We start from the raw sequence: 17,818 nt of genomic DNA, 5'->3' as shown, positions 1-17,818 counted from the left end.
AACAGGAGAGAGGAAGGAGAGGAAGAGAGGTGGAGAGAAACAGGAGAGAGGAAGGAGAAGAAGAGAGGTGAAGAGAAACAGGATAGAGGAAGGAGAGGAAGAGAGGTGGAGAGAAACAGGAGAAAGGAAGGAGAGGAAGAGAGGTGGAGAGAAACAGGAGAGAGGAAGAAGAGGAAGAGAGGTGGAGACAAACGGGAGAGAGGGAAGGAGAGGAAGAGAGGTGGAGAGAAACAGGAGAGAGGAAGGAGAGGAAGAGAGGTGGAGAGAAACAGGAGAGAGGAAGGAGAGGTGGAGAGGTGGAGAGAAACAGGAGAGAGGAAGGAGAGGAAGAGAGGTGGAGAGAAACAGGAGAGAGGAAGGAGAGGTGGAGAGAAACAGGAGAGAGGAAGGAGAGGAAGAGAGGTGGAGAGAAACAGGAGAGAGGAAGGAGTTGAACAGAGGTAGAGAGAAACAGGAGAGAGGAAGGAGAGGAAGAGAGGTGGAGAGAAACAGGAGAGAGGAAGGAGAGGAAGAGAGGTGGAGAGAAACAGGAGAGAGGAAGGAGTTGAACAGAGGTGGAGAGAAACAGGAGAGAGGAAGGAGAGGAAGAGAGGTGGAGAGAAACAGGAGAGAGGAAGGAGAGGAAGAGAGTGGAGAGAAACAGGAGAGAGGAAGGAGTGGAACAGAGGTGGAGAGAAACAGGAGAGAGGAAGGAGAGGTGGAGAGAAACAGGAGAGAGGAAGGAGAGGAAGAGAGGTGGAGAGAAACAGGAGAGAGGAAGGAGTTGAACAGAGGTGGAGAGAAACAGGAGAGAGGAAGGAGAGGAAGAGAGGTGGAGAGAAACAGGAGAGAGGAAGGAGAGGAAGAGAGGTGGAGAGAAACAGGAGAGAGGAAGGAGTTGAACAGAGGTGGAGAGAAACAGGAGAGAGGAAGGAGAGGAAGAGAGGTGGAGAGAAACAGGAGAGAGGAAGGAGAGGAAGAGAGGTGGAGAGAAACAGGAGAGAGGAAGGAGAGGAAGAGAGGTGGAGAGAAACAGGAGAGAGGAAGGAGAGGAACAGGAGAGAGGAAGAGATGTGGAGAGAAACAGGAGAGAGGAAGGAGAGGAAGAGAGGTGAAGAGAAACAGGATAGAGGAAGGAGAGGAAGAGAGGTGGAGAGAAACAGGAGAGAGGAAGGAGAGGAAGAGAGGTGGAGAGAAACAGGAGAGAGGAAGGAGAGGAAGAGAGGTGGAGAGAAACAGGAGAGAGGAAGGAGAAGAAGAGAGGTGAAGAGAAACAGGATAGAGGAAGGAGAGGAAGAGAGGTGGAGAGAAACAGGAGAAAGGAAGGAGAGGAAGAGAGGTGGAGAGAAACAGGAGAGAGGAAGAAGAGGAAGAGAGGTGGAGACAAACGGGAGAGAGGAAGGAGAGGAAGAGAGGTGGAGAGAAACAGGAGAGAGGAAGGAGAGGAAGAGAGGTGGAGAGAAACAGGAGAGAGGAAGGAGAGGTGGAGAGGTGGAGAGAAACAGGAGAGAGGAAGGAGAGGAAGAGAGGTGGAGAGAAACAGGAGAGAGGAAGGAGAGGTGGAGAGAAACAGGAGAGAGGAAGGAGAGGAAGAGAGGTGGAGAGAAACAGGAGAGAGGAAGGAGTTGAACAGAGGTAGAGAGAAACAGGAGAGAGGAAGGAGAGGAAGAGAGGTGGAGAGAAACAGGAGAGAGGAAGGAGAGGAAGAGAGGTGGAGAGAAACAGGAGAGAGGAAGGAGTTGAACAGAGGTGGAGAGAAACAGGAGAGAGGAAGGAGAGGAAGAGAGGTGGAGAGAAACAGGAGAGAGGAAGGAGAGGAAGAGAGGTGGAGAGAAACAGGAGAGAGGAAGGAGTGGAACAGAGGTGGAGAGAAACAGGAGAGAGGAAGGAGAGGTGGAGAGAAACAGGAGAGAGGAAGGAGAGGAAGAGAGGTGGAGAGAAACAGGAGAGAGGAAGGAGTTGAACAGAGGTGGAGAGAAACAGGAGAGAGGAAGGAGAGGAAGAGAGGTGGAGAGAAACAGGAGAGAGGAAGGAGAGGAAGAGAGGTGGAGAGAAACAGGAGAGAGGAAGGAGTTGAACAGAGGTGGAGAGAAACAGGAGAGAGGAAGGAGAGGAAGAGAGGTGGAGAGAAACAGGAGAGAGGAAGGAGAGGAAGAGAGGTGGAGAGAAACAGGAGAGAGGAAGGAGTGGTACAGAGGTGGAGAGAAACAGGAGAGAGGAAGGAGAGGAAGAGAGGTGGAGAGAAACAGGAGAGAGGAAGGAGTGGAAGAGAGGTGGAGAGAAACAGGAGAGAGGAAGGAGTGGAAGAGAGGTGGAGAGAAACAGGAGAGAGGAAGGAGAGGAAGAGAGGTGGAGAGAAACAGGAGAGAGGAAGGAGAGGAAGAGAGGTGGAGAGAAACAGGAGAGAGGAAGGAGAGGAAGAGAGGTGGAGAGAAACAGGAGAGAGGAAGGAGAGGAAGAGAGGTGGAGAGAAACATGAGAGAGGAAGGAGAGGAAGAGAGGTGGAGAGAAACATGAGAGAGGAAGGAGAGGAACAGAGGTGGAGAGAAACAGGAGAGAGGAAGGAGTGGAAGAGAGGTCAAGCCTGCCGTGATCTCACATCATTACCTTTTAACGCCCCGTTAGTGTTTAGTATGGTGTTGAGAGTGGTCCTGCAGTGTCCAGGGGTCCTGTAGGGGTCAAGGGTCAGTCAACAGGGCTCTGGCTGGTCCAGGAGAGACAATGACAGTGTTTGTCTGTGACACAAAGAGCCCCTTTTAGAGCCTGCACCCCCAGCTACCCCCCAGCCACCCCTGGAAACACAGACGTTTTGTACCACTGACAAGTTGTTTGTTTTACTGTGGTCCAAACTCACCACCAGGACCAGGCACCAGCATGGTGAGTCACACTAACCAGCCAGGAGGAAGAGAGAGGAGAGGTCACTGCCCCCTAAACCCTGCCTCTACACCTCAACTGTTCTGCCGGCGGCTAGGGAACCCTGACCTGTTCACCGGACGTGCTATCTGTCACAGACCTGCTGTTTTCAACTCTCTTGAGCGGTAGAGATACTCTGAATGATCGGCTATGAAAAGCCAACTGACATTTACTCCTAATGTACTGACCTGTTGCACCCTCGACAACTACTGTAATTGTTATTTTACCCTGCCATGTTCTTGGCCATGTTCTGTTATAATCTCCACCCGGCACAGCCAGAAAAGGACTGGCCACCCCTCATAGCCTGGTTCCTCTCTAGGTTTCTTCCTAGGTTCCTGCCTTTCTAGGGAGTTTTTCCTAGCCACTGTGCTTCTACACCTGCATTGCTTGCTGTTTGGGGTTTTAGGCTGGGTTTCTGTACAGCACTTTGTGACATCAGCTAATGTTAGAAGGGCCTAATAAATACATTTGATTGAATTTGATTGATTTATACTGTATATGAGGGTATATATTTGGGCCTGTGGGTCAGTCAAAACATGGTTTTGTTGGATCAGCACCTCAGTAGAGTCTCTAACACTAAAGGTTTTATAGTGAGACTGCTGATTAACCTTAGTGCTAAATCATTGATGTTGTTGATGTGAGCCATGACCAGCCTTTCAAAACACATTGCAGCGCTACCGACGTGAGTGCTCTGGGGCGATGGTCATGTAGTCCTTCTGGGCACAGGGACTATGGTGGTCTGCTTGAAACATGTATGTATTATAGACTGGGTCAGGGAGAGGTGGAAAAGGTCAGTGAAGATACTTGCCAGTTGGTCAGCGCTCTGAGTACGTGTCCTGGTAATCTGTCTGGCCCTGCAGCCTTGTGAATGTTAACCTGTTAAAAGGTTTTACTCTCATCGGCTATTGAGAGCGTGATCACACAGTCATTTGGAACAGCGTTTGCTCCCATGCATGGTTCAGTGTTGCTTTCCTCGAAGCGAGCATAGAAGGCATTGAGCTTGTGTGTGTGCCCTGCCCCTACAATGGACTAACCTTCTCCCAGTGTCCTCTTACCCCCACCTAGGGAGCCACAGTAACAGCACCTCCCTGCCCCTGTCCCATGGGGAGATGGTCAGGCTGGACGAGGGCCGTTTCCCCGCCCTGGAACTCAACAACAGACGCCTGTCAGTCAAGAACTCCTTCTGCCGCAAGAACGGCATCTACACACGGTCAGTAACACACACATGCGTGAGCACACACACACACGATTTCTGCATGACATCTATTCTGAGGGTCATGTTTCACAGTAAACCATCTATTCTGAGGGTCATGTTAAGAACAAATTCGTATTTACAATGATGGAACAGTGGGTTAACTGCCTTGTTCAGGGACAGAACGACAGATTTTTACCTTGTCAGCTCAGGGATTTGATCTTGCAACCTTTCAGTTACCAGTCCAACACTCTAACCACTAGGCTACCAAACGGCCCCATGTTTCACAATAAACCATCTATTCTGAGGGTCATGGCTGAGGTTCTTATTCTGAGGGTCATGGCTGAGGTTCTCATTCTGAGGGTCATGGCTGAGATAATAGCTCTCATTCTGAGGGTCATGGCTGAGATAATAGCTCTCATTTTGAGGGGTCATGGCTGAGATTAAAGCTCACATGCTCAGTGCATACTTATTGATTAGGAAGAAGATTATTCAGGAGATCAACTGCAGTTGAAACATGCCTCTTTATCTTCAGACAATAACAACCACAGGATGGATGGAGTGATGGATTAGCTGTTATACAGTCTGATGAACCAATTATACATTCAGCATCTGCTCCATCATGGGTTCTGTTCTGTTGTAAGGCAGGGGGAGAGAGGAGGGGGAAGAGGGGTTGTGCAGTGAGAGAGGAGGAAGGAGGGGGGTAAGGCAGGGGGAGAGAGGAGGAATGAGAGGGGTTAAGGCAGGGGCAGAGAGGCGGGGGAAGGGTGGTAATGCAGGGGCAGAGAGGAGGAGGAGAGGGAGGTAAGGCAGGGGGAGAGAGGAGGAAGGAGAGGGGGTAAGGCAGGAGGAGAGAGAAGGAAGGAGAGGGGGTAAGGCAGACTGATCAACGGACACAAAACCCTTTAAAGATTATCCTCATGGAAGACCTCTCTCTGTTGATTAAGTCTGAACTCAATGAATAGACAGATAGAGCCAGGGCCTGTGGGTTGCTTTTCATGGCCAATGACTGGGGTAACTAACCATGTTCACTGTTCACATATTCTAAAGTTATTTCAGGATTGCAGGTCGAGGAAAATGACCGTTTCCTTCTAGGGGCCCCTGAGTCATCAAGAACATAAAGTAAAGCAGAAAAACATCTGTTCGGTCATTGATTTTCTCCACCGTAATGTCTGTTCTGTTGAAGGCCAGGATGAGGTCTGAGATGTTTACTGGATGAGGTCTGAGATGTTTACTGTAGTCTGTTCTGCTGAAGGCCAGGATGAGGTCTGAGATGTTTACAGGATGAGGTCTGAGATGTTTACAGGATGAGGTCTGAGATGTTTACTGGATGAGGCCTGAGATGTTTACTGTAGTCTGTTCTGCTAAAGGCCAGGATGAGGTCTGAGATGTTTACTGGATGAGTTCTGAGATGTTTACTGTAGTCTGTTCTGCTGAAGGCCAGGATGAGGTCTGAGATGTTTACTGGATGAGGTCTGAGATGTTTACTGGATGAGGTCTGAGATGTTTACTGTAGTCTGTTCTGCTGAAGGCCAGGATGAGGTCTGAGATGTTTACAGGATGAGGTCTGAGATGTTTACAGGATGAGGTCTGAGATGTTTACTGGATGAGGCCTGAGATGTTTACTGTAGTCTGTTCTGTTGAAGGCCAGGATGAGGTCTGAGATGTTTACTGGATGAGTTCTGAGATGTTTACAGGATGAGGTCTGAGATGTTTACAGGATGAGTTCTGAGATGTTTACTGTAGTCTGTTCTGTTGAAGGCCAGGATGAGGTCTGAGATGTTTACTGGATGAGGTCTGAGATGTTTACTGGATGAGGTCTGAGATGTTTACAGGATGAGGTCTGAGATGTTTACAGGATGAGGTCTGAGATGTTTACTGGATGAGGTCTGAGATGTTTACTGTAGTCTGTTCTGTTGAAGGCCAGGATGAGGTCTGAGATGTTTACTGGATGAGGTCTGAGATGTTTACAGGATGAGGTCTGAGATGTTTACTGTAGTCTGTTCTGTTGAAGGCCAGGATGAGGTCTGAGATGTTTACAGGATGAGGCCTGAGATGTTTACTGGATGAGGTCTGAGATGTTTACTGGATGAGGTCTGAGATGTTTACTGGATGAGGTCTGAGATGTTTACAGGATGAGGTCTGAGATGTTTACAGGATGAGGCCTGAGATGTTTACAGGATGAGGTCTGAGATGTTTACTGGATGAGGTCTGAGATGTTTACAGGATGAGGTCTGAGATGTTTACTGGATGAGGACTGAGATGTTTACTGGATGAGGTCTGAGATGTTTACTGTAGTCTGTTCTGCTGAAGGCCAGGATGAGGTCTGAGATGTTTACAGGATGAGGTCTGAGATGTTTACAGGATGAGGTCTGAGATGTTTACTGGATGAGGTCTGAGATGTTTACAGGATGAGGTCTGAGATGTTTACTGGATGAGGACTGAGATGTTTACTGGATGAGGTCTGAGATGTTTACTGTAGTCTGTTCTGCTGAAGGCCAGGATGAGGTCTGAGATGTTTACTGGATGAGGTCTGAGATGTTTACAGGATGAGGTCTGAGATGTTTACTGTAGTCTGTTCTGTTGAAGGCCAGGATGAGGTCTGAGATGTTTACAGGATGAGGCCTGAGATGTTTACTGGATGAGGTCTGAGATGTTTACTGGATGAGGTCTGAGATGTTTACTGGATGAGGTCTGAGATGTTTACAGGATGAGGTCTGAGATGTTTACAGGATGAGGCCTGAGATGTTTACAGGATGAGGTCTGAGATGTTTACTGGATGAGGTCTGAGATGTTTACAGGATGAGGTCTGAGATGTTTACTGGATGAGGACTGAGATGTTTACTGGATGAGGTCTGAGATGTTTACTGTAGTCTGTTCTGCTGAAGGCCAGGATGAGGTCTGAGATGTTTACAGGATGAGGTCTGAGATGTTTACAGGATGAGGCCTGAGATGTTTACAGGATGAGGTCTGAGATGTTTACTGGATGAGGTCTGAGATGTTTACAGGATGAGGTCTGAGATGTTTACTGGATGAGGACTGAGATGTTTACTGGATGAGGTCTGAGATGTTTACTGTAGTCTGTTCTGCTGAAGGCCAGGATGAGGTCTGAGATGTTTACTGGATGAGGTCTGAGATGTTTACAGGATGAGATCTGAGATGTTTACTGTAGAGTCTGTATCTCTGAAGGTCTAGACCACGCTCCCTCTCTCTATCTATCTTTATCTCTTCATGTCTCTCTCTCCATTTCTCTTTCCGTCTCTCTCGCTCCCTCACATCAGTAGTTTACATCCATGGGCTTAACGTCGGAGACATGCTACAACAACTCAAACCAAAGAGTGTGTGGCTCAGTCGGTAGAGCATGACGCTTGCAACGCCAAGCGTCGTGGGTTCGATTCCCGCTGGGACCACCCATATGTAAAAGTAGTGGCCCCAGCCGACTTGTAAGTCGCTTTGGACAAAAGCGTCTGCTAAATGGGATATATAAAGAGGGTTTGTGAGATCAAACTGTACAAAATACTAATGAGGTACAGAAACCCGTCATTGTCTTTATATGGGATTAGAGCCATTTAAACCTGGTGCAGTGAGGTGGAAGAGGTGGGACTGACACGGCTTGTCCCGCAGAGCCATTTAAACCTGGTGCAGTGAGGTGAAAAGAGGTGGGACTGACGGCTTGTCCCGCAGAGCCATTTAAACCTGGTGCAGTGAGGTGAAAAGAGGTGGGACTGACGGCTTGTCCCGCAGAGCCATTTAAACCTGGTGCAGTGAGGTGGAAGAGGTGGGACTGACGGCTTGTCCCGCAGAGCCATTTAAACCTGGTGCAGTGAGGTGAAAAGAGGTGGGACTGACGGCTTGTCCCGCAGAGCCATTTAAACCTGGTGCAGTGAGGTGGAAAGAGGTGGGACTGACGGCTTGTCCCGCAGAGCCATTTAAACCTGGTGCAGTGAGGTGGAAAGAGGTGGGACTGGCACGGCTTGTCCCGCAGAGCCATTTAAACCTGGTGCAGTGAGGTGGAAAGAGGTGGGACTGGCACGGCTTGTCCCGCAGAGCCATTTAAACCTGGTGCAGTGAGGTGGAAAGAGGTGGGACTGGCACGGCTTGTCCCGCAGAGCCATTTAAACCTGGTGTAGTGAGGTGAAAATGGGTGGGACTGACACGGCTTGTCCCGCAGAGCCATTTAAACCTGGTGCAGTGAGGTGAAAATGGGTGGGACTGACACGGCTTGTCCCGCAGAGCCATTTGAACCTGGTGCAGTGAGGTGAAAATGGGTGGGACTGACACGGCTTGTCCCGCAGAGCCATTTGAACCTGGTGCAGTGAGGTGAAAATGGGTGGGACTGACACGGCTTGTCCCGCAGAGCCATTTGAACCTGGTGCAGTGAGGTGAAAATGGGTGGAACTGACACGGCTTGTCCCGCAGAGCCATTTAAACCTGGTGCAGTGAGGTGAAAAGAGGTGGGACTGACACGGCTTGTCCCGCAGAGCCATTTAAACCTGGTGCAGTGAGGTGAAAAGAGGTGGGACTGACGGCTTGTCCCGCAGAGCCATTTAAACCTGGTGCAGTGAGGTGGAAAGAGGTGGGACTGGCACGGCTTGTCCCGCAGAGCCATTTAAACCTGGTGTAGTGAGGTGAAAATGGGTGGGACTGACACGGCTTGTCCCGCAGAGCCATTTAAACCTGGTGCAGTGAGGTGAAAATGGGTGGGACTGACACGGCTTGTCCCGCAGAGCCATTTGAACCTGGTGCAGTGAGGTGAAAATGGGTGGGACTGACACGGCTTGTCCCGCAGAGCCATTTGAACCTGGTGCAGTGAGGTGAAAATGGGTGGGACTGACACGGCTTGTCCCGCAGAGCCATTTGAACCTGGTGCAGTGAGGTGAAAATGGGTGGGACTGACACGGCTTGTCCCGCAGAGCCATTTAAACCTGGTGCAGTGAGGTGAAAAGAGGTGGGACTGACACGGCTTGTCACGCAGAGCCATTTAAACCTGGTGCAGTGAGGTGAAAAGAGGTGGGACTGACGGCTTGTCCCGCAGAGCCATTTAAACCTGGTGCAGTGAGGTGAAAAGAGGTGGGACTGACACGACTTGTCCCGCAGAGCCATTTAAACCTGGTGCAGTGAGGTGAAAAGAGGTGGGACTGACGGCTTGTCCCGAAGAGCCATTTAAACCTGGTGCAGTGAGGTGAAAAGAGGTGGGACTGACACGGCTTGTCCCGCAGAGCCATTTAAACCTGGTGCAGTGAGGTGAAAAGAGGTGGGACTGACGGCTTGTCCCGCAGAGCCATTTAAACCTGGTGCAGTGAGGTGAAAAGAGGTGGGACTGACACGACTTGTCCCGCAGAGCCATTTAAACCTGGTGCAGTGAGGTGAAAAGAGGTGGGACTGGCACGGCTTGTCCCGCAGAGCCATTTAAACCTGGTGCAGTGAGGTGAAAAGAGTTGGGACTGACTGCTTGTCCCGCAGAGCCATTTAAACCTGGTGCAGTGAGGTGAAAAGAGGTGGGACTGGCACGGCTTGTCCCGCAGAGCCATTTGAACCTGGTGCAGTGAGGTGGAAAGAGGTGGGACTGGCACGGCTTGTCCCACAGAGCCATTTAAACCTGGTGCAGTGAGGTGGAAAGAGGTGGGACTGACATGGCTTGTCCCTCAGAGCCATTTAAACCTGGTGCAGTGAGGTGGAAGAGGTGGGACTGACAAGGCTTGTCCCGCAGAGCCATTTAAACCTGGTGCAGTGAGGTGGAAAGAGGTGGGACTGACACGACTTGTCCCGCAGAGCCATTTAAACCTGGTGCAGTGAGGTGGAAAGAGGTGGGACTGACACGGCTTGTCCCGCAGAGCCATTTAAACCTGGTGCAGTGAGGTGAAAATGGGTGGGACTGACACGGCTTGTCCCGCAGAGCCATTTAAACCTGGTGCAGTGAGGTGAAAAGAGGTGGGACTGACACGGCTTGTCCCGCAGAGCCATTTAAACCTGGTGCAGTGAGGTGAAAAGAGGTGGGACTGACGGCTTGTCCCGCAGAGCCATTTAAACCTGGTGCAGTGAGGTGAAAAGAGGTGGGACTGGCACGGCTTGTCCCGCAGAGCCATTTAAACCTGGTGCAGTGAGGTGAAAAGAGGTGGGACTGACACGGCTTGTCCCGCAGAGCCATTTAAACCTGGTGCAGTGAGGTGGAAGAGGTGGGACTGACACGGCTTGTCCCGCAGAGCAATTTAAACCTGGTGCAGTGAGGTGGAAGAGGTGGGACTGACACGGCTTGTCCCGCAGAGCCATTTAAACCTGGTGCAGTGAGGTGAAAAGAGGTGGGACTGACACGGCTTGTCCCGCAGAGCCATTTAAACCACATTAAACAGACGACGGCTCTGTCCCAGTGCCATCTTTCACGCACCAGGTTTCAAGGGGACCTTTACATAGGCCACATGAAATGGCTAAATCATTGAGATTGTCTGAGGTGTTTGGAAGACACTTATGGTCTATGGAAGAGTGAAGGCAACAAAAGGATTTGGGCTCATGAGGAGGACATGAGGAGGAGGGAAGTTGTGATGAAGGAGCTACTTAAAATGCAGAGGCGATAGGAAAGAGAGAGTTTAAATAATTGATCAGTACCCCCTACCCATTTCCTAATTCCTCCCCTCCCGCCTTCCCCCATCACTTCTACTCCCCTCTCCCTCTCCTCTACTTCCTTCCTTCCCATCCTATCCTCCACCCTCCACCCTCACCCCACCCTCTCCATCTCCTCTACCTCCGTCCATCCCATCCTCCACCCTCACCCCACCCTCTCCCTCTCCTCTACCTCCTTCCATCCCACCCTCCACCCCACCCTCTCCCTCTCCTCTACCTCCTTCCATCCCACCCTCCACCCTCACCCCACCCTCTCCCTCTCAGGGCAGCCGGTCGTTAACGAAGCTGCACCCGACTGGAGCACTTCAGAGAGAAGGGAGGCAGGATGCAGCGCTGGTTCCTTTGATCTCTGTCCCGGGCCTCCTCAGTCAGGGAGGGACCCCCCCACCCGACCTCCATCCATCTAACACATTCCTCCATAATGGGTGCACTGTAGAACCACCCTGTCTAGGTCCCAAATAACAATCTATTCCCTATATAGTGCCCTTCTTTTGACCAGGACCCGTATGGAACAGGGTGCCATTTGAGACACGGGCTCTCTCTGGTTTCCCCGGAGGAATCGGTTTCCCCTGCCCTGGAGGAATCGGTTTCCCCTGCCCTGAAGGAATCGGTTTCCCCTGCCCTGGAGGAATAGGTTTCCCCTGCCCGGGAGGAATCGGTTTCCCCTGCCCTGGAGGAATAGGTTTCCCCTGCCCTGGAGGAATCGGTTTCCCCTGCCCTGGAGGAATCGGTTTCCCCTGCCCTGGAGGAATCGGTTTCCCCTGCCCTGGAGGAATAGGTTTCCCCTGCCCTGGAGGAATCGGTTTCCCCTGCCCTGGAGGAATAGGTTTCGCCTGCCCCGGAGGAATCGGTTTCCCCTGCCCTGGAGGAATCGGTTTCCCCTGCCCTGGAGGAATCGGTTTCCCCTGCCCTGGAGGAATAGGTTTCGCCTGCCCCGGAGGAATCGGTTTCCCCTGCCCTGGAGGAATCGGTTTCGCCTGCCCCGGAGGAATCGGTTTCCCCTGCCCTGGAGGAATCGGTTTCCCCTGCCCCGGAGGAATAGGTTTCGCCTGCCCCGGAGGAATCGGTTTCCCCTGCCCTGGAGGAATCGGTTTCCCCTGCCCTGGAGGAATAGGTTTCGCCTGCCCCGGAGGAATCGGTTTCCCCTGCCCTGGAGGAATCGGTTTCCCCTGCCCTGGAGGAATCGGTTTCCCCTGCCCCGGAGGAATCGGTTTCCCCTGCCCTGGAGGAATCGGTTTCCCCTGCCCTGGAGGAATAGGTTTCCCCTGCCCCGGAGGAATCGGTTTCCCCTGCCCTGGAGGAATAGGTTTCCCCTGCCCTGGAGGAATCGGTTTCCCCTGCCCTGGAGGAATCGGTTTCCCCTGCCCCGGAGGAATCGGTTTCCCCTACCCTGCCCTGGAGGAATCGGTTTCCCCTGCCCCGGAGGAATCGGTTTCCCCTACCCTGCCCCGGAGGAATCGGTTTCCCCTGCCCTGGAGGAATAGGTTTCGCCTGCCCCGGAGGAATCGGTTTCCCCTGCCCTGGAGGAATCGGTTTCCCCTGCCCCGGAGGAATCGGTTTCCCCTACCCTGCCCTGGAGGAATCGGTTTCCCCTGCCCCGGAGGAATCGGTTTCCCCTACCCTGCCCCGGAGGAATCGGTTTCCCCTGCCCTGAAGGAATCGGTTTCCCCTGCCCTGGAGGAATAGGTTTCCCCTGCCCTGGAGGAATCGGTTTCCCCTGCCCCGGAGGAATCGGTTTCCCCTGCCCTGAAGGAATCGGTTTCCCCTGCCCTGGAGGAATAGGTTTCCCCTGCCCTGCCCTGGAGGAATCGGTTTCCCCTGCCCTGAAGGAATCGGTTTCCCCTGCCCCGGAGGAATCGGTTTCCCCTGCCCTGCCCTGGAGGAATCGGTTTCCCCTGCCCTGCCCTGGAGGAATCGGTTTCCCCTGCCCTGGAGGAATCGGTTTCCCCTGCCCTGGAGGAATCGGTTTCCCCTGCGCTGGAGGAATCGGTTTCCCCTGCGCTGCCCTCGAGGAATCGGACTCTGAACCTAACACTATATCCTAATATCTCAACCACCACGAGGTCCGTTAGCTTCGCGCCGCAACACATGACCAACCATACCACAGGTTGTTTACCCCAGCTCTGATAGGTCCAGTAGAACCATACCACAGGTTGTTTACCCCAGCACTGATAGGCCCAGTAGAACCATACCACATGTTGTTTACCCCAGCTCTGATAGGCCCAGTAGAACCTTACCACAGGTTGTTTACCCCAGCACTGATAGGCCCAGTAGAACCATACCACATGTTGTTTACCCCAGCTCTGATAGGCCCAGTAGAACCTTACCACAGGTTGTTTACCCCAGCTCTGATAGGCCCAGTAGAACCATACCACATGCTGTTTACCCCAGCTCTGATAGGCCCAGTAGAACCATACCACAGGTTGTTTACCCCAGCTCTGATAGGCCCAGTAGAACCATACCACAGGTTGTTTACCCCAGCTCTGATAGGCCCAGTAGAACCATACCACGGGTTGTTTACCCCAGCTCTGATAGGCCCAGTAGAACCATACCACGTGTTGTTTACCCCAGCTCTGATAGGCCCAGTAGAACCATACCACGGGTTGTTTACCCCAGCTCTGATAGACCCAGTAGAACCATACCACGGGTTGTTTACCCCAGCTCTGATAGGCCCAGTAGAACCATACCACGAGTTGTTTACCCCAGCTCTGATAGGCCCAGTAGAACCATACCACATGTTGTTTACCCCAGCTCTGATAGGCCCAGTAGAACCATACCACATGTTGTTTACCCCAGCTCTGATAGGCCCAGTAGAACCATACCACAGGTTGTTTACCCCAGCTCTGATAGGCCCAGTAGAACCATACCACGTGTTGTTTACCCCAGCTCTGATAGGCCCAGTAGAACCATACCACGTGTTGTTTACCCCAGCTCTGATAGGCCCAGTAGAACCATACCACGTGTTGTTTACCCCAGCTCTGATAGGCCCAGTAGAACCATACCACGTGTTGTTTACCCCAGCTCTGATAGGCCCAGTAGAACCATACCACGTGTTGTTTACCCCAGCTCTGATAGGCCCAGTAGAACCATACCACATGTTGTTTACCCCAGCTCTGATAGGCCCAGTAGAACCATACCACAGGTTGTTTACCCCAGCTCTGATAGGCCCAGTAGAACCATACCACAGGTTGTTTACCCCAGCTCTGATAGACCCAGTAGAACTACACTATCTGTGTTTCCTAAACAAACATCACAGAAACGTTGCTCTGGTCTGCTCTGCCATCAACATCCTAATGTAGTGTCTGTCTGGAGGACAGTGTTCAGTGTTCTCACCCTACAACTAAGTATGACTACAGTGGTGTATAGAGAGCCTGGGTTGCTCATGCTATGTATTGGCCAATGAGAAGCCACCGGTGAGCCATTGGAATACATTAGAATTCTACAGTATTTCAATGAAATGTTTCAAGGACATAATAGCATTTAATAGTATCTGTATTAAGGGGCCTGTAATAGAAGAAAATAACTGCTTTTCTTAAGCTTCCAAAATATTTTTTTTTACTAGGTTGGGGGAGTGCCAAGATGGAGACGTGGTGGCTTCAAAACAGCGCTCCTGTCTTTCATCTAGTGTATATATGAGTCGTTGTTTGCGTTCTAAATGGCACCCTATTCCCTATATAGTGCACTACTTTTTTTTTACCATTGTCTCTGGTCTAAAGTTGTGCACTATATAGGGACTATAAGGAATATAGGGTGCCATGTGCACTAAGAACTCTCACAGAGCTGCTCCATGTGTCTCAGAGGAGATCTGTGCCAAGAGGGCCAGAGGAGCAGGGGAGCAGAGGAGCAGGGGCCAAAAGGAGCAGGGGAGCAGAGGAGCAGGGGAGCAGGGGACAAGGGGAGCAGAGGAGCAGGGGAGCAGAGGAGCAGGGGAGCAGAGGAGCAGGGGACCAGAGGAGCAGGGGAGCAGGGGACCAGAGGAGCAGGGGAGCAGGGGAGCAGAGGAGCAGGGGAGCAGAGGAGCAGGGGACCAGAGGAGCAGGGGAGCAGGGGACCAGAGGAGCAGGGGAGCAGAGGAGCAGGGGAGCAGAGGAGCAGGGGAACAGGGGAGCAGAGGAGCAGGGGAGCAGATGAGCAGGGGGGCAGGGGAGCAGGGACCAGAGGAGCAGGGGAGCAGAGGAGCAGGGGAGCAGAGGAGCAGGGGAGCAGGGGCCAAGAGGAGCAGGGGAGCAGGGGAGCAGAGGAGCAGGGGAGCAGAGGAGCAGGGGAGCAGAGGAGCAGGGGAGCAGGGGGCCAAGAGGAGCAGGGGAGCAGGGGAGCAGAGGAGCAGGGGAGCAGAGGAGCAGGGGTGCAAAGGAGCAGAGGAGCAGAGGAGCAGGGGAGCAGGGGAGCAGGGGAGCAGAGGAGCAGGGGAGCAGGGGAGCAGAGGAGCAGGGGAGCAGGGGAGCAGAGGAGCAGGGGAGCAAAGGAGCAGAGGAGCAGGGGAGCAGGGGAGCAGAGGAGCAGGGGAGCAGAGGAGCAGGGGAGCAAAGGAGCAGAGGAGCAGGGGAGCAGGGGAGCAGAGGAGCAGAGGAGCAGGGGAGCAGAGGAGCAGGGAGTCTGTCCTGACCAATAATAACTGACAGCAGCAGATTTGTCTTGACCTCTTATATAAAGTGTAACTTGACTCTCAACAGAACACAAGCAGAAGGAAGCCTGTTGAATGTTAAGGCAGCAGCGTTGTGTTGACCTCTTATATAAAGTGTAACTTGACTCTCAACAGAACACAAGCAGAAGGAAGCCTGTTGAATGTTAAGGCAGCAGCATTGTGTTGACCTCTTATATAAAGTGTAACTTGACTCTCAACAGAACACAAGCAGAAGGAAGCCTGTTGAATGTTAAGGCACATAGAATGTCAATGAGGAACTGGAGGGAGGCTGGTCTTGGCTGCTTGAGTTCCTACTATAGACTTTGTAGGCTGTCCTCAAGACTGACTGACTGACTGATAGATTGACTGACTGACTGACTGACTGACTGACTGTCTGACTGACTGACTGACTGATAGACTGACTGACTGACTGACTGACTGACTGACTGACTGACTGATAGATTGACTGACTGACTGACTGGCAGAGAGACATACTGGCAGAGAGACTGACTGACTGACTGACAGATTGACTGACTGGCAGAGAGACATACTGGCAGAGAGACATACTGGCAGAGAGACTGACAGACAGACAGACAGACTGACTGACTGACTGACTGACTGACTGACTGACTGGCTGGCTGGCTGGCTGACTGACTGACTGGCTGGCTGACTGACTAAGAGACTGCACTGAGGAAACAAACAACAATACATTATGGAAAACAGCCAATAGGCCGAGCCAATCAACTTAATGGAACGGGAGAACTTGGAGTTCTATGAGCAGCAAGCTGGAACAGTGTAGAAGACATTCTGTAGTCTACGTGACTGAGAATGGTCACTGAATGTTTTCTATTCAGGACACCAACAAAAGTGACTCATGGTTGACAGTGACCCTCGTGTTCAGTGGGCTGTGCTGCCAACCTCACGAGCTGTGTTTGACTTTCCAACTGTGAGATAAGACTGTATCAGAGAAACAATACCAAGTTGTCGAACACTTAAAATTGACCTTGATTTTCTCTCTCTCTTTCCCTCTCCCCCTTTATCTTTACCCCCCTCCTCTCTCCAGGTCTCCCCCGAGGCCCAGTCCAGGTAGTCTACACTACTCTGATGAAGATGTCAGCAGCAAGTATAACGATCTGATCCCTGCAGAGAACAGCAGCCTGACTGAGAAGCACTCTGAGATATCAGACTCACAGGTACAGTTACTGTAGATTACAGGTACAGCTACTGTAGACGACAGGTACAGTTACTGTAGACAACCAGTACAGTTACTGTAGACGACAGGTACAGTTACTGTAGACGACAGGTAGAGTTACTGTAGACGACCGGTACAGTTACTGTAGACAACCAGTACAGTTACTGTAGACGACAGGTACAGTTACTGTAGACGACAGGTAGAGTTACTGTAGACGACCGGTACAGTTACTGTAGACGACCGGTACAGTTACTGTAGACGACAGGTACAGTTACTGTAGACGACAGGTACAGTTACTGTAGACGACATGTAGAGTTACTGTAGACGACCGGTACAGTTACTGTAGACGACAGGTACAGTTACTGTAGACAACCAGTACAGTTACTGTAGACGACAGGTACAGTTACTGTAGACGACAGGTACAGTTACTGTAGACGACCGGTACAGTTACTGTAGACGACAGGTACAGTTACTGTAGACGGCAGGTACAGTTACTGTAGACGACAGGTACAGTTACTGTAGACGACAGGTACAGTTACTGTAGACGACAGATACAGTTACTGTAGACGACAGGTACAGTTACTGTAGACGACAAGTACAGTTACTGTAGACGACAGGTACAGTTACTGTAGACGACAGGTAGAGTTACTGTAGACGACAGTTACAGTTACTGTAGACGACAGGTACAGTACATAAACCCATCATGAGCTGGATTCTGTTTAGCGATCACTGAGAGCAATGTAACGTCTATTGTCATGTCTTGTTCTATCCTCACCTTCCTCCTCTCATGTGGAATTGGTAAGAACCAAAACATTGTCAGTAAGAAGGGTCAGTTTCAAGTGCGTCACCCCCAACTAGAATGGCCTGCTATTGACATAAAATACATTACTGACATTTCTCCCACTCTCTCTCTCTCTCTCTCTCTCTCTCTCTCTCTCTCTCTCTCTCTGTCTCTCTATCTCTCTCTCTCTCTCTCTCTCTCTCTCTCTCTCTCTACTCTCCCCTCTCCCTCTATCTCTCTACCCCCTCTCTCTCTCTCTCTCTCTCTCTCTCTCTCTCTCTCTACCCCCCCTCTCTCTCTCTATCTCTCTCTCTCTCTCTCTCTATCTCTCTACCCCCCTCTCTCACTCTCTATCTCTCTCTCTCCCCCCCCCTCTATCTCTCTCTGTCCCCCTCTCTCTCTCTACCCCTGTCTCTCTGTCTGTCTCTCTCTCTCTCTCTCCTCTCTCTCTCTCTCTCTCTCTCTCTCTACCCCCTCTCTCTCTACCCCCTCTCTCTCTACCCCCCTCTCTACCCCCCT

General features: G+C 51.6%; 1 protein-coding gene across 1 annotated transcript in view; it reads left to right on the top strand.

Annotated features, from left to right (window-relative positions):
* LOC135530886 (protein sidekick-2-like) overlaps positions 1 to 16,519 on the top strand; it is a gene marked incomplete at its 3' end in the record, with an annotated part of 130,942 nt that extends 114,423 nt beyond the window's left edge. Inside the window, exons 42-43 of the mRNA XM_064959060.1 lie at positions 3,958 to 4,102; positions 16,390 to 16,519. Coding sequence (XP_064815132.1) covers positions 3,958 to 4,102; positions 16,390 to 16,519 — 275 coding nt within the window. The remainder of the gene's footprint in view (positions 1 to 3,957; positions 4,103 to 16,389) is intronic.
* Positions 16,520 to 17,818: the final 1,299 nt, after the last annotated feature.

Source organism: Oncorhynchus masou, unplaced genomic scaffold, assembly GCF_036934945.1.
Source record: "Oncorhynchus masou masou isolate Uvic2021 unplaced genomic scaffold, UVic_Omas_1.1 unplaced_scaffold_1451, whole genome shotgun sequence".
In the NCBI taxonomy this organism is placed as follows: Eukaryota; Metazoa; Chordata; class Actinopteri; order Salmoniformes; family Salmonidae; genus Oncorhynchus; species Oncorhynchus masou.
Note: the sequence above shows the minus strand (reverse complement) of the source record. Positions and strands in the feature narration are given on the sequence as shown.